The sequence below is a fragment of the Helobdella robusta genome (assembly GCF_000326865.2).
Source record: "Helobdella robusta unplaced genomic scaffold HELROscaffold_25, whole genome shotgun sequence".
NCBI classification, from domain to species: domain Eukaryota; kingdom Metazoa; phylum Annelida; class Clitellata; order Rhynchobdellida; family Glossiphoniidae; genus Helobdella; species Helobdella robusta.
The window spans coordinates 2184065-2197050 of record NW_008704310.1 but is presented as its reverse complement, the minus strand read 5'-3'; the positions used below and the strand labels follow the sequence as shown (position 1 = coordinate 2197050).

The 12986-nt window shown below is 31.8% G+C and overlaps 3 protein-coding genes across 3 annotated transcripts; all 3 read right to left on the bottom strand.

Annotated features, from left to right (window-relative positions):
* Window positions 1-307: 307 nt before the first annotated feature.
* Window positions 308-3643, bottom strand: HELRODRAFT_173166 (hypothetical protein; the record flags this gene model as incomplete). The annotated part of the gene is made up of 1 exon (XM_009019777.1): window positions 308-3643. The coding sequence occupies one exon, from the start codon at window positions 3641-3643 to the stop codon at window positions 308-310; it is 3336 nt and encodes a 1111-aa protein (XP_009018025.1).
* A 5268-nt stretch (window positions 3644-8911) lies between these two features.
* On the bottom strand, window positions 8912-9461 carry HELRODRAFT_173165 (hypothetical protein; the record flags this gene model as incomplete). Its single annotated transcript, XM_009019776.1, has 2 exons — window positions 8912-9139; window positions 9237-9461. The coding sequence occupies 2 exons, from the start codon at window positions 9459-9461 to the stop codon at window positions 8912-8914; spliced, it is 453 nt and encodes a 150-aa protein (XP_009018024.1).
* A 546-nt stretch (window positions 9462-10007) lies between these two features.
* On the bottom strand, window positions 10008-12882 carry HELRODRAFT_173164 (hypothetical protein; the record flags this gene model as incomplete). Its single annotated transcript, XM_009019775.1, has 5 exons — window positions 10008-10082; window positions 10416-10495; window positions 10679-10743; window positions 12188-12304; window positions 12854-12882. The coding sequence occupies 5 exons, from the start codon at window positions 12880-12882 to the stop codon at window positions 10008-10010; spliced, it is 366 nt and encodes a 121-aa protein (XP_009018023.1).
* Window positions 12883-12986: the final 104 nt, after the last annotated feature.

Here is a 12986-nt window from a genome sequence, read left to right as displayed (position 1 = left end):
CTCTAAATGATGGTAATGTGTATGTGTGTCACAATAGAATATTGATCGTCAATACTGTATGAAAATAAACAACAGTGATTATTTTATTTGCAGGGTTTGGAAGGTTTACCTGAATCAAAATAAAATAACAGAAAATTTGCAACAATAATAATCAATAGTTTCATCCACAATACAAAAATATTTGATTATCTGATTTTAATGTTTAAAGAGCGTTTAATAAATAATAACAAAAATATCGTTTTGTGTGTAGAAACAAATTATTGATTGTACAAAGTGCTATATGATACAATTTTTCAATAATGCCATGTTAATTTTTTGAGTTTTGAAACACTTTACTGAAGCTAGAGTGAGAGGCTTTGTCTTTCACATCTTTGAATCTTGTCATGAAGTTCATTTTTGTTGTTTCTAACTGGTTGTATGTTTTGGAAGATGTGTCACATGACTTTTCTGCAGATATTACCTTTTGTGTATAGGCATTTGTTTCTTCTGCTTTATCTTCAAGCTCTTTGATCATCGACATGACAATATTGGCTCTGTCTGGAGATATTGCTTGAATGTCATGATGCAAACATCTTAGCCCTGGCAAAACAACTTCTTGTGAAACTTGATGACAAACAAAACAGCATGAACAGTTAATAAAAGCTTCTAATAATTTTGTAGTCAACTCGTGTTTGAGCGAATGTTTTATATTTAACGAAAGTTGGCTTCGGACTGCCAAAGCTGTTAATCTTGGAAGAATAAACTCGTCTCGAAATTTTGATTCCACTTTAGGACCTAATCTACCTAGAGTTTTTATTACTTCAATGATTATAAGATTTTTTTCAATGAAGTTTTGGTTGTCTAAAATTAGCTCACCCGTTTTCATTGTAAATGACGATTCTGACATGAACGCTTGAAGTTGCAATTTAACTTTTTCCAAAATTGCTGCTGATGATGCAGAATTAACATCCATTTGTGAAAAGACGTATTCAATTATAGCCCCAAATGATGATACAGTCGCAGCTTTGACAGTGTCATTAGCATCACTAGCTAATGTAACAAGAGCTGGAATGACTTTACTACTTAACATAGTTTCTGACAACGAGCAAGATGTAATAAAACATTCAAATAGTTTTGCAGTAGACACCCTTACTAATACATTAACATTTAGCACTCCGACTTCCCATAAAAGTTTTATCAAAATATTGTGGTAATTTGTTAATTCTAATACATCATGTGAGTGCAATTGAGAACATAACTCTTCAAATGTTGATTGAAGTGAGGCAAGTGATGATTGATGAACTGACAGTGCTACCATCAAATCTTGTAATTTTTGATTAAAATCGGGCAATTCAGCACAACTATTTTTAAGCGCTGGATAAATTCCAGCCAAGTATATAGGTACCAACGATTTATTTAAGGGAGACTGAGAATTTGCAAGTGATTTGTCTAAATGAATTTCATCTAAAGGAATTACAAAATACTTTTCGAATTTTTTTACAAGTGTCACATAACTGAAATTGGCTCCAAACATTTGTGTAAGTTGCCTAAAAAAACTGACCATGGAATGTAAAGCTGGATGTGATATTTCCAATCTACTTGAAATATCTACAAAGTCGATGATGAAGTCATTTATTACCCAATCACACGCATCCCACATTTCAAACCATTCTTGATCCACATAACCATAAAAAGACTTCAACATTATTTTGACTTCTTGTGGCTCTTTGTCAAGAATTACAGATAATGTGTCGACAATATCAGTATAATTAACTTCAGATTTAGAAACTTGCTTGGTTGACATATCATCTAATTTCGCATTAAATTCTTTCTCAGATAAAAACTGTTCACATGTTTGAACAAGATGACATAGCAAATAAGGTAACATCTGGTGCAGGTTCAAAATGTAGTCGTTAAATAATTTCTGATCCTTCACAACGCTTGAGGTTGGTGATACGGTATATATGCAATTAGTGATATTTTCTAAAATAGACATTTTAAAAAATTCTTCTAGGATTTTCAAATCCAAAGACCATTTAGCAAGTGAAGGTAAAAGCAAAGTTCGAGTTGCACACAGAACTTTATCAGATTTGTCACTGAAGAATTTAGTTAACATTTTAACCACTTCTTTATATTTATTGTCATTTTCAAAGTTTGAAATTAAAATTGCCAGACTTTGAACAACAGCTTCTCTCACATCTTCATCATTATCTTCTGACATCTGCTTGACCATTGAAAAAAGCAATGAACTTCTAGTATCATTGATAACATACGGGCTCAGATAACCTGATATTTCAGCAATCAACAACCTATGTTCTCTATACTTATGAGCAATCTGTTCCCAACAAAATGGTAGAAGCTCAGCTTCTGTTCTGATAGGACCTACATAATTGGAATAAGTTAAACAACCATTTGTAAGCATAAGTCTTTGCTCTTGATTAGGTTTCTTAATTAAGTTAAAAAACTGACATAAAAGTTTATCTCTAACATGTGGATCAGAATGCAATGTCATTGTGTAAGTCAAAATAGGAATTAATTCATCACGTTTTGAGAGTATAGTATTAGATATTATATTTGGCAAATTGAAGGCCAAAATATCGATAATTTCTATGAGTTTTATAAATTTGACATCAGTAATATAGTTGAAAACTGTTTTTTTTTGGTCAATTAACTTGATCAAATTCATTTGGAATTTGCTGATTTGTTTTAATTGGTGATGTTCATATTTGACTGAATCATTCTGAAGGCTATTTGGTCTTTCTAATATACTGCTGGCTTCACTGACAGCAAGTGTCACGTTGCGGGATTCATCTAGTTTTAAATTTGTAATTTCATTTTTTAGTATACAATTTTCTTCAACCAACTTTTCAGTAACAGTTTCTAATTCATTAATTTTTGTTTTCAATATTTCAATGTACTCCTTGCATTTGATGAAGTCCGAATTATTCTGTAAGCTTTCATCTGCTTGAATGTGCGTCATACATTGAAAGTCATGCATTTCTTTTTTTGGATATTTGTGTTGCCTGTAATCACGATAAAGGCAAATTAGATTAGATGGCTTACATATGTTAATGCCAACATCATCCCAATCATCAAAATCTTGATTGTCATTTTCTTCTGAAAATGTTACAGAAGTTAATTTGTAATTGTTTTGTAAAAGATATTCATTTATCAAAAAATTGAGTGTTCTTTTTTCAAATGATTCTAGTTCAATGATGTTGACGTTCTTTGGATTTATCTTTGAGATAGGATCTGAATTGTCAACTGATTTTGTTATTGACGATCTTAATAAATTAATTTTTTCGTGGGCTTTTCTTAGTTCAAATTCTAACACTGCTACCTTGTCACTGTCAAACTTATCACCATCATCAGAATACCTAGCAAAATCTAAAGAATCAAATGTTTGAATGCTTGATGTTCTTGTTAACTTGGAAGATTGATAAGAATGAGAGGTTTCAATTTTGCTTTGTTCAAAGTTGGCTGGGTTAGAAAAATAGTCTCTAAGAATGGAAAGTTCTCTGCCAGCTTCCAATAATTCCATATGTAGCTCTAAAGCCGTTAATATGAAATTATTTTTTAAGAGACGGTTAGCGATCTCCTCGACTGTAATTTGAGTATTCGAATCAGCGACATTTTTCACGAAACAGTTGTTAACTTCCTGCATAGTGCTGAATCCAATTTTAATAACTCAACATAGCAGTACTGAACACACAAAAAAACATTAAGCCAGGTCGGTAATTACAACACAAACTAGATACGTCATTGTCCTTACCTTCGAATAATTAAAAACAAATGCATATTGTTGTGTGGGTAGTGTATTTCGTATATGTAGAACATGTATTCTATAAATATGGTGTAATACATATACATATGTAATAATAAAATAATACAAGTGAAGGACGTACAAAGACGGATGCTCACAGCAAACATCAGTGGCATAGTATATCAATGTGTAAAACATACGTATGGTAACTATACTAGCCTCCGACACATTTTGTGTGCGCTTTAGAATCTGGTCTCATTATTTAGTTTCTATTCCTCAAATTTTACAATTTTCACGTGTTTATAGTTTATTAATAAATATTTATTTATTCATTTTTTTAAAAATTCTATTCATTAATTCTATTATTTTTTAAATTCTATTTAGTTTCTATTCATCAAATTTTACAATTTTCACGTTTTTATAGTTTATTAATGAATATTTAGTTATTCATTTTTTAAAAATTCTATTCATTTTGATAATTTTTGAATTGATTTATTTCATGCATTGGCATATGTATTTGTATTTTTTGGGGTCTTATATAGCCAAGCTGTGCTTGATAGGCCTCCTCCTGTTGTAAGATCAAAAAACCGCATTTTTTTGTTAAAAATGAAAAATAGAACTTTTGTTTATTTTTTTTAATCAAAGATATTAGAATGTACTTTTAATTTAATGTTTTTGTCAAATAATTGACTAAAATGGCAAAAGTAGAGGATACAAAAAACCACAAAATAAATCATTTCGCATTCATTGATTAATATAAAATAAAATAAATCACAAAATAAATTAGTTCACATTCATCAATTAAATAAAAGAGATTTTAAATTAAATAATTAAAATAAATGAGTCTTCGTTCTTTTTGACGTTTTCAATTCCTAAACGATCTGTTTTCAATGAACCCGGCAAGTTGTTCCATACCATTGCTCCAGAGACTGCAAAGTCTTTTGCATTTGCAAACGAAAAACAGACACAACCATCAAATTTTCGTTATCAGGTCACAAAATGGCGCCAGTACGTAACGTTGATTTTTTTTGGAAACTTGCATGTTAAACATTCTGGCATGTCAAACATTCTGGCATAAACCCATTCAAAGCATGTACATTATCATAATGACCTTGTAAATTATCATTTTGTCGACAGTAACTCAATTTAGGTCTTTTAGAATTGGAGTCACGTGGTCAAATTTAGCGCCACCTGCAACAATTTTAGCAGCTCTGTTCTGCACCAATTGAAACATTCCAATCGATCTGTCCGGTAAGCCGTGAAACAAGCTGTTGCAATAGTTCAATCCTGAATGGACAAATGCATGCCTTAAAGAGAGCATTGTTGATATGTTTAGTGACTTTTTAACTCGATACAAAAAATATCTCAATATCTTTGAAGTTGAAATCAACAAACTTTCACATAAGATTTTATATGCCTATTCATCGTTAATTTGGTGTCAAAAATACATCCCAAGTTTGTTGCTTTTTCACAAAATTGAATATTTTCATTTTGTATCACAACTGAATTTATATTTACGTTTGATAACCATTGCCAAGTGCCAATAAAAAGATTGCACTGGTTCAACTTGGGACAATTACATGGCATCCATGCATCAAATTTAAACATTCAGTCACCTTTTTAATTTTGAGATGAAATGTCTCAAATTCACTATTAAATATTATCTCAAGGTCATCTGCAAAAGCACGATATTTAAAATCAAATGACTCGATGGCTAAAAATATTGGCGGTATATAATAAGAACAAAATAAGTTCGAGTATAGAACCCTGTGGTACACCAGAAAAAACCAGCTTTGTTTTTAATTGACCATTTCTATTATAAACTTTTTGGTTCTTCCACACAGATAATATTTGAACCAATCAATCACGGAACCCTGTGGTACAACAGAAAAAAACCAGCTTTGTTCTTGATAGACCATTTCTATTATAGTTCGGTTCTTCAACACTGATAAGATTTGAACCAATCAATCAGGGAACCAACATAATGCTGGGATAGACGCAGTCAAATGCTGCAGACATCCAAAAATGTCAGCAAAGAAATGGTTTGTTTATCAATAGCAGCAAACAATTCTGACAAAATATACAATTGTACTGTCTCAGTGGATTGGTGAGGAGATATTCATCCTGCGTACGTGTTTTATAGCTGGTCTAAATGCGCTTTTAAAAGGCGCATGCCTATTCAAGAAGCAGGTGAGCAGAAAAGGAAAGAGTTGGCTGGAGCAGTTTTGGTGAACACGTGGACGTCGAGATAGCGTGCTGGTAACGTCGGTAGAGTTGTATTTGGGTTGGTTTCGTTGCTGAAGTTGAAGTTTAATAACAGTTGACTAACATTTGTTTAAAATTATTGATTTTGCTGTGAAGAGTTATATCTTGGTTTTCGATAATAAAATTTTTTTTGTTACTTAAACGAGAGACGTCACTTACTGTCGCGAACCCCGTTACAATATAAACATATATCTATAAAGTTAAAAAATGTCACTGCATTTTTAATTTTTATCAGTTTCTGGTTCCATTTTTCAATATTTTGTATACTATATATATATATATATATATATACTTAAATAAATGTCACTGCATTTTCAGTTTTTATCAGTTTCTGGTTCAATTTTTCAATATTTTGTATACTATATATTTATATATATATATATATACTTAAATAAATGTCACTGCATTTTCAGTTTTTATCAGTTTCTGGTTCAATTTTTCAATATTTCGAATCGTCTTTTTATCATTGTTTTTCAACTTATTTATTTATATAGAAAACAAAGGTGTTAACTATTTTTTTTATTCATGTTTATCTCATACAGAAAAAGCTTTTTTTTGGTAATCCGTTACCATTTTCAGGAGTATGTTATCAACTATTAGTTGTATCTTATAATTACTTGTATCTTTGCGTTCCTATTTTATTGGCTCCAAAAAATTACTTGATCCATTATTTTTTTTGATCACTAGTCTCTTTGTCGGTAACAAAGTTACTGCATCCTATTGAATATTTATTACAAAGTTCTCTTTGTTTATATACATATGTTCTTTAACCCAAATGATGTTTCTACGCCACATGCTTAACTGGATCTATAAAATAATATCCGCCGAAAGCAATATCTTTAAACAAAATTTTGGTCAAATTAATTTAATTAATTTAGGCACCAATTAATTAATTTAGGCACTAATGAAAAACTAACTAACTTTTCTTCAGCACGATTTCTTATTGGCCTGCACTGACCGCCGACTGAAAAAAAAACTTATTGATTTTCTTTGTGCTATTCAAATCCGTTTTGTTACACATTTTCGTATGTTGGTTGATTGAATAAATCTTTTCCCACTATTACTCATTTTTATTATTTCTTTTGAAACTAAAATATGGCGTTGACATGACAAAATAGCGAATTAGAATCTGGTCTCATTCTATAGTTTCTATAAACAATTATTCATCAAACTCATCAAATTAACTTGAACATTTTTAAATCATCGGTTTACAAAATTTACCGCCCCTGGATACTAGGACTTCTGTTATTCAATTTGTATATTAATGATACGGCATATTTGGGGGAAAAAATTCAAATTATTTCAGTTTGCGATGATACTAAAATGATGAAAATTTGTGATATTGCTGCATTGATATTGGAAATGAGCACCCAGAACTGTTAGATATTGTAAATTGGTTTGATTGTAAATTGGGAGAAGAAGACCTGCGGTATATTATTTTTTGGGTAAAAATTATTAAAGTTTAATTTACGCACAAAAGATAAAGAAACCAAACGAGTACCGCCGATTTAGTCTCATTGCGCCAGCAATATGTCATGGATAGATCGTATTATTTACAATACAAGGTATTAAAAAATCTAGGAATTATCACTAGAATCAAGTTTAGGTTCTCTCGCAGGATAGTAGTCTTACTTTTTTGTAGCACTTTCATATAACTTTATTCTTAGTGTGTATTAATTTGAAGAAAAAGTCCCGATTCTTATATTCTAATAAAAAAAACGCAGAAGCAAACATACATACGAATTTTATTGGGAGTAAAAAAAATTTGAAAGTACGACGCAAAACTTCAAATGGATTAATACTAAAACAATAAAGCAAATTTATCTTCATCAACTGCATTGTTTTTAATAATAAAACGATATTTTCCCAGCTTTAGCGTCATCCTCAATCATTATCTGAATCATTCAACAAGACTTATTAATAAGAAATTATCAATATTTTTATATTTCTGTCTCGAACTACACCGAATTTAATGATCCGTTAAATAATATTTGTAAAGTTCTTAATAAAAAACCGGATGAAACAAAACCTATCGCCGATTTTCAATATTTTAAAAAGAAAACTATGGATTAAATTAACAACTTTTTGTTTTTTTTTAATTTCTAATCAAAAAAGATTTTATCGTAATTTAATATTTTAATTGTTTTTTATCTTAGTTGTTTTTGTGGTTTTTTTACTTCACGTTCATTTTTTTTTAAATTTGTCGTTTGTTTTTATTCTGATATATGATTTGAACCATTTCATGTTCAAATTGTTTATTATGGTTTTTATTTCATGTTCGTTTTTTTTTGTTGTGGCTCTACAGGCAGTTTTGTTGTGGCTCTACAGGCAGTTTTGCCTGCCAAGGTCTACGGTCTACGAGTTAAATAAAATTGAAATTTCGTAGGTTCACTGATTTGATGGATAAACCTAACTGCTTCAAACACAGACTTGTTTAAACGTTTATTTGAATGCCATCAGTAATAGAAACTGAATCATTCGCTAAGAAATATGCAGATAAGCTCGATGTCGCACGATCGTCAATAATTCACAGCGCAACTCAGTAATCCAACAACCCCCCTTTTTTTACAACTCGTGCTGTGCTCATCTACAGCAACATTACAATCAGCGTCACGAAGTTATCTTATTCTAACAATTAATTAGTAATGGAAACATAGAATCAAGGCAATAATTGAAATTAATTATAAAGCATTTCGACTTTTGCAGCAATTATAACAATACTAATGACAACCAGAGCCGCCAAGAGGCTATGTCAGCCAAGTCTGAAATTTTTATACTGAACACGATCAGCGGGTCTCCAAATCAGTATTTTTCCTGTGGTGACCTCTGTTTTATTTTAATTGAATTAAAGATTATTAAAAAGAAACCATCTTTCTAAGACAGCAATTAACGTAGTGATGGTATTCACGTTCGATGAATAATTTTTATTGTCCAATGAGATAAAGAGTTGTGTATAATCTGCAAGTCTAGCCAGGTAAAAATTGTTGCTTGTTTACTGTTGCAGGAGTTGAATACGTGATCAAGTATGTGCAATAGAGCTGTCTCCGAGGAGTGACATGTGCGATATGCCGATTGGAGAGGATTATAATTCGGGTGCTGAAAAATGTAAGGCTGTAGCTTTGTTAGAGCTACCTGTTCAATGATTTTTGAAATTGTAAATAAATTAGAGATTGATTATAATTAGATAAGTCGGACCTGTCTGAATTCTGCTTTTTATAAGCAGAAGGACCTGCGTAGTTTTAAAGCTGTCAGGAAACTGGCTGCGAAACGAGAGATTTGTGAAGATGGAGATGACAGTTGATAAGGTGTTGATGCAATTTGTCAGTACTTGATGTGGGAAAGGGTCTAACGGCGATGTTTTATTGCAAGAAGATTTTATAATGTATTTGATCTCATCAGGTGATACATCATCAATGATTCCGGTGAAGATGATCACAGGCTGAGGTGTTGTCATGATCAAAATCTACTTTACCCAATGAGCCCAAAATTTTGTTTAATATTATGAATATTGTTGATTTTGTTGATGAAGTAATCGTTAAAGTTATTGACTAATGATGAAATTTTATAATTATCTAGATAGGTTGCATTGCGATTCTTGTGTAGGAGTTTATTATGGTTGCGCCAAGTATAGCGCAGGTTCATCGACTTGTTGAGTTTGTTTCTTATCAAACCCACTATGGACTTAAGGATCGATTCTCGAGCCGCTGTTTTTGTATCGTCATAATTTTGTTTATTGAGTGTGATTTTGTTTTTCATTTAGACACGTTCTACTTTGCGCCTGTGTCTTTTTGCATTTCGCGCGCCATTAAATATAAAATTATTTGAATCGAGGTTTTTATGAAAAACTTTGTTGGTAATGGAGCGTGTTTATCGGGGGTTTGAATAACTATGCAGTTGATAAGCAAAACTAACTGAATGAGAATTGAGGAGGAGAGCAGGTCATCATTGAAGTTGGCCTAGTTAACTTTCTTGATATTTTTGTATGTAACTTTATTGGAAGTTATGTTGGGTCGAGGGGCATAGATCGATGTAGTGATGAGGCTATGGTCAGAATATACAGCTGGATAAACAGTGACTGTTGAAATGATGATCGATTGTTGTCTCGATGAAATTAACAGGTCGAGGATATTGCCCTTGTCGTGAGTAGGCGAACAAACATGTTGGAGCAAATTGAACTCATCTATGATCTCAAAAAGTTCAGCGTTAACAGATGCTTGAGAAGGAGCATTGAAATCACCACACACGATGAATTTATTATTTGCTGAAATGACATTGCCAATTAAATTATAAAATTCATGTATTTTTTTGGTGTACTGAAGTTTAACTGCAAGTAATCCGAAACTAGTTGTTAAATATGTGATAATTTTGGTGCACTCTATGTAGTCACGATGGATTATTGCAATGCCACCTCCTTCCTTATCGTCACTTGTGCCTCTATGCTGATGAGTAGCTGAGAAACCGGTGGAGCGATGTCACATTCGATTACACCTGGATCATCAGGTTAAACACGGCACGTCCAATCGATGATCTCGCATTGAGCTATGAATTAGAGCAACTTTACGAGCTGCTGAACGAGTATTCAACAAACCAAAATTTATATGTTGTGAACTCTTGACGAATGACATCAATAGTGAAGAGTTACGTTTAGATTTTGGTCGCCAGATTCTAAACCTGAAGAGATTATTGAGAGTACATCTTGGGACGAATGATTTGCTGGGTCGATATAAACTGAGTAACTGTGAGGATGTGTAGGTAATCACGGTGACGCCAATTAATTTAAACAAAAATTATTTTGTGTTAAAAAGTTAATAGTAGTTCATGAAAATGTCTGAAAAAAAGAACTAAAACAGAAAGAACTATTAATTTTAATTATTAGATTTAGGAACAGAACTATAATTAATAAGTTGTAATAATGTAATTATTGAAAAATTATTGACGTTTAAAATTATTTAAGTTTAACATTATTGAGGTTTATAAAATTAAATTTAGATTAAAAAGCAAAACTTTAAAAAAAATAAATTGGGTTACAAAATGTATAAAACTATCTGAAAAGATTAAAAATGTTTAAGTTTAAAATAAATATTTAAAAAACTGGTTAAAACTGAATTTGACTAATAAGAACTATTAAAAACTGAGAGCCGTTTGGTGAATTAAAATTAAATTAAATTATAGAACAATACTTTAATACGTTTGAGTGTCTACTAATGGTATCGATATGGTTGACGGTGCTGTCTGAAATGAATGTATGGAATGAAATTCGGCAGGCTAGACAAGCCACCCCAGACGTGGAGGTTGTTAATCTACAGCATCTAGGTGAAACCTTAGCACTACGCGCTCAAAATGATTCGAAATACTTAATGAATGTAAAGCTGTTGTAGAATGCATTAATGTTGTTCAAGAACTCCCTGACGGAAGAAAGAAAGCTAAACAGCTTGCTAACAAATGCACACCAAAGCAAATTCATTGTCCTAAAGAAAACTTTGAAAATAATGCCTATTTTGTACTGCTTGACAGTGTCATTGCAAACTTAGTACGAAGGTGCAAAGCTGCTAACAACTTTTACGAACTTTTTCAGTATCTTTGAAAATATTCAACTATGACTGAAGAAGGGCTCAAACGCGTGAAAACATTGTCCGAAAAGTACAATAACGATGTTGACGGAGAGGTATTATTTTTGGAAATAATTTTAAAAAAATTCAGGAAAGAAATTTTTCAATGGATTTGAATCCAAGAACACGTCTTAGCACTGTAGCAAGCCAAAACCTAACAAATATTTCTCAAAATATGGTAATTGCATTGAGAATCTTCTGTCGGCGGTCCTGATGACAACAGTCAAAACTTATTCAAGAGCACCTGACCAACTGCTACTGAACCAGGTCGATACACTACTTTACCAGCGAATTCAACTTAAACATTACAGCAAAATAAAACTAAGTTGTGCGAACCATCCTTACCAATAATAACCACACCGTCTATTCGGCTGATTTCCAGATAAGTACGATGAAGGTACGCACCAGGGGTTTATCATTAAAATTTCAGATCTTAAGATAGGTAGCAGCGATCTCAATATTTGTTCTTTATTTAATAAATGAGTAATAAAAAAATCGAATCAATTAGTAATTTTATTGCCGTCGTATAACAGCTGCAGTTGAAAGGTCAATAAAAGGCCCGTAATCAAACGGCAGGGCTTGGAATCCATCGAATCCTCGCTTCTGAAGAACGTATAGATAACTGCAGTACTGAACCAGTTGCAAAACACTTGGATCACTGATGGTTTTAAGCATACTCTGGCCAAATCTTCGTAAAGAGAATCAAATCAAGAGACTCAATTTGTGGAACGAAGTTATCCACTTTCTGTCTGATGTGATATTTATGTTAATATTTGTCTTCAATAGTTTTTTCAACAATTTGCGCGTAGTATTAAAACTAAGATCCCGCGTACGTTCCTGATATTTTAAATTTAAGTTTCTAAATAAAAATTAATTAAATCGATTAACAAAAACTAAAAAAACTAACATACATCCTCAATAAGTTAATATAAGTTTGCGCTTATTATCGTATAAAACCACCTTATTATGGTCAACAGCAATATATATTATGGATGTTACCAGTCAAGTGTTAAAACAAAGCCACAATATCTAGTCTAAGACAACGATTGGAGAAACATTGGAGCCAGGACCTTTAAAAAATATATATTTATTCATGCGATAAATTTCCGTTTTCAAATAAAATTTTCAATTTTAAGTTAGCTGCAAGGATAAACTTGAACACATAAGAGTTGGCTGAGACGGTAGAATGCCCACGTCTTGCGTTGTTATTGCACGGCGAACTGGTACGAACACTAACCGCCCAAAACCCAAAACTACATACGCCATGTTTGTACGTCGTGTGGTGTGATGTTACAGCCTAAGTGGCAAAAAAATTCAATTATAATATAAGTAAATATGACTCTAAAAAATTATATGTCAGAGCAGCATAA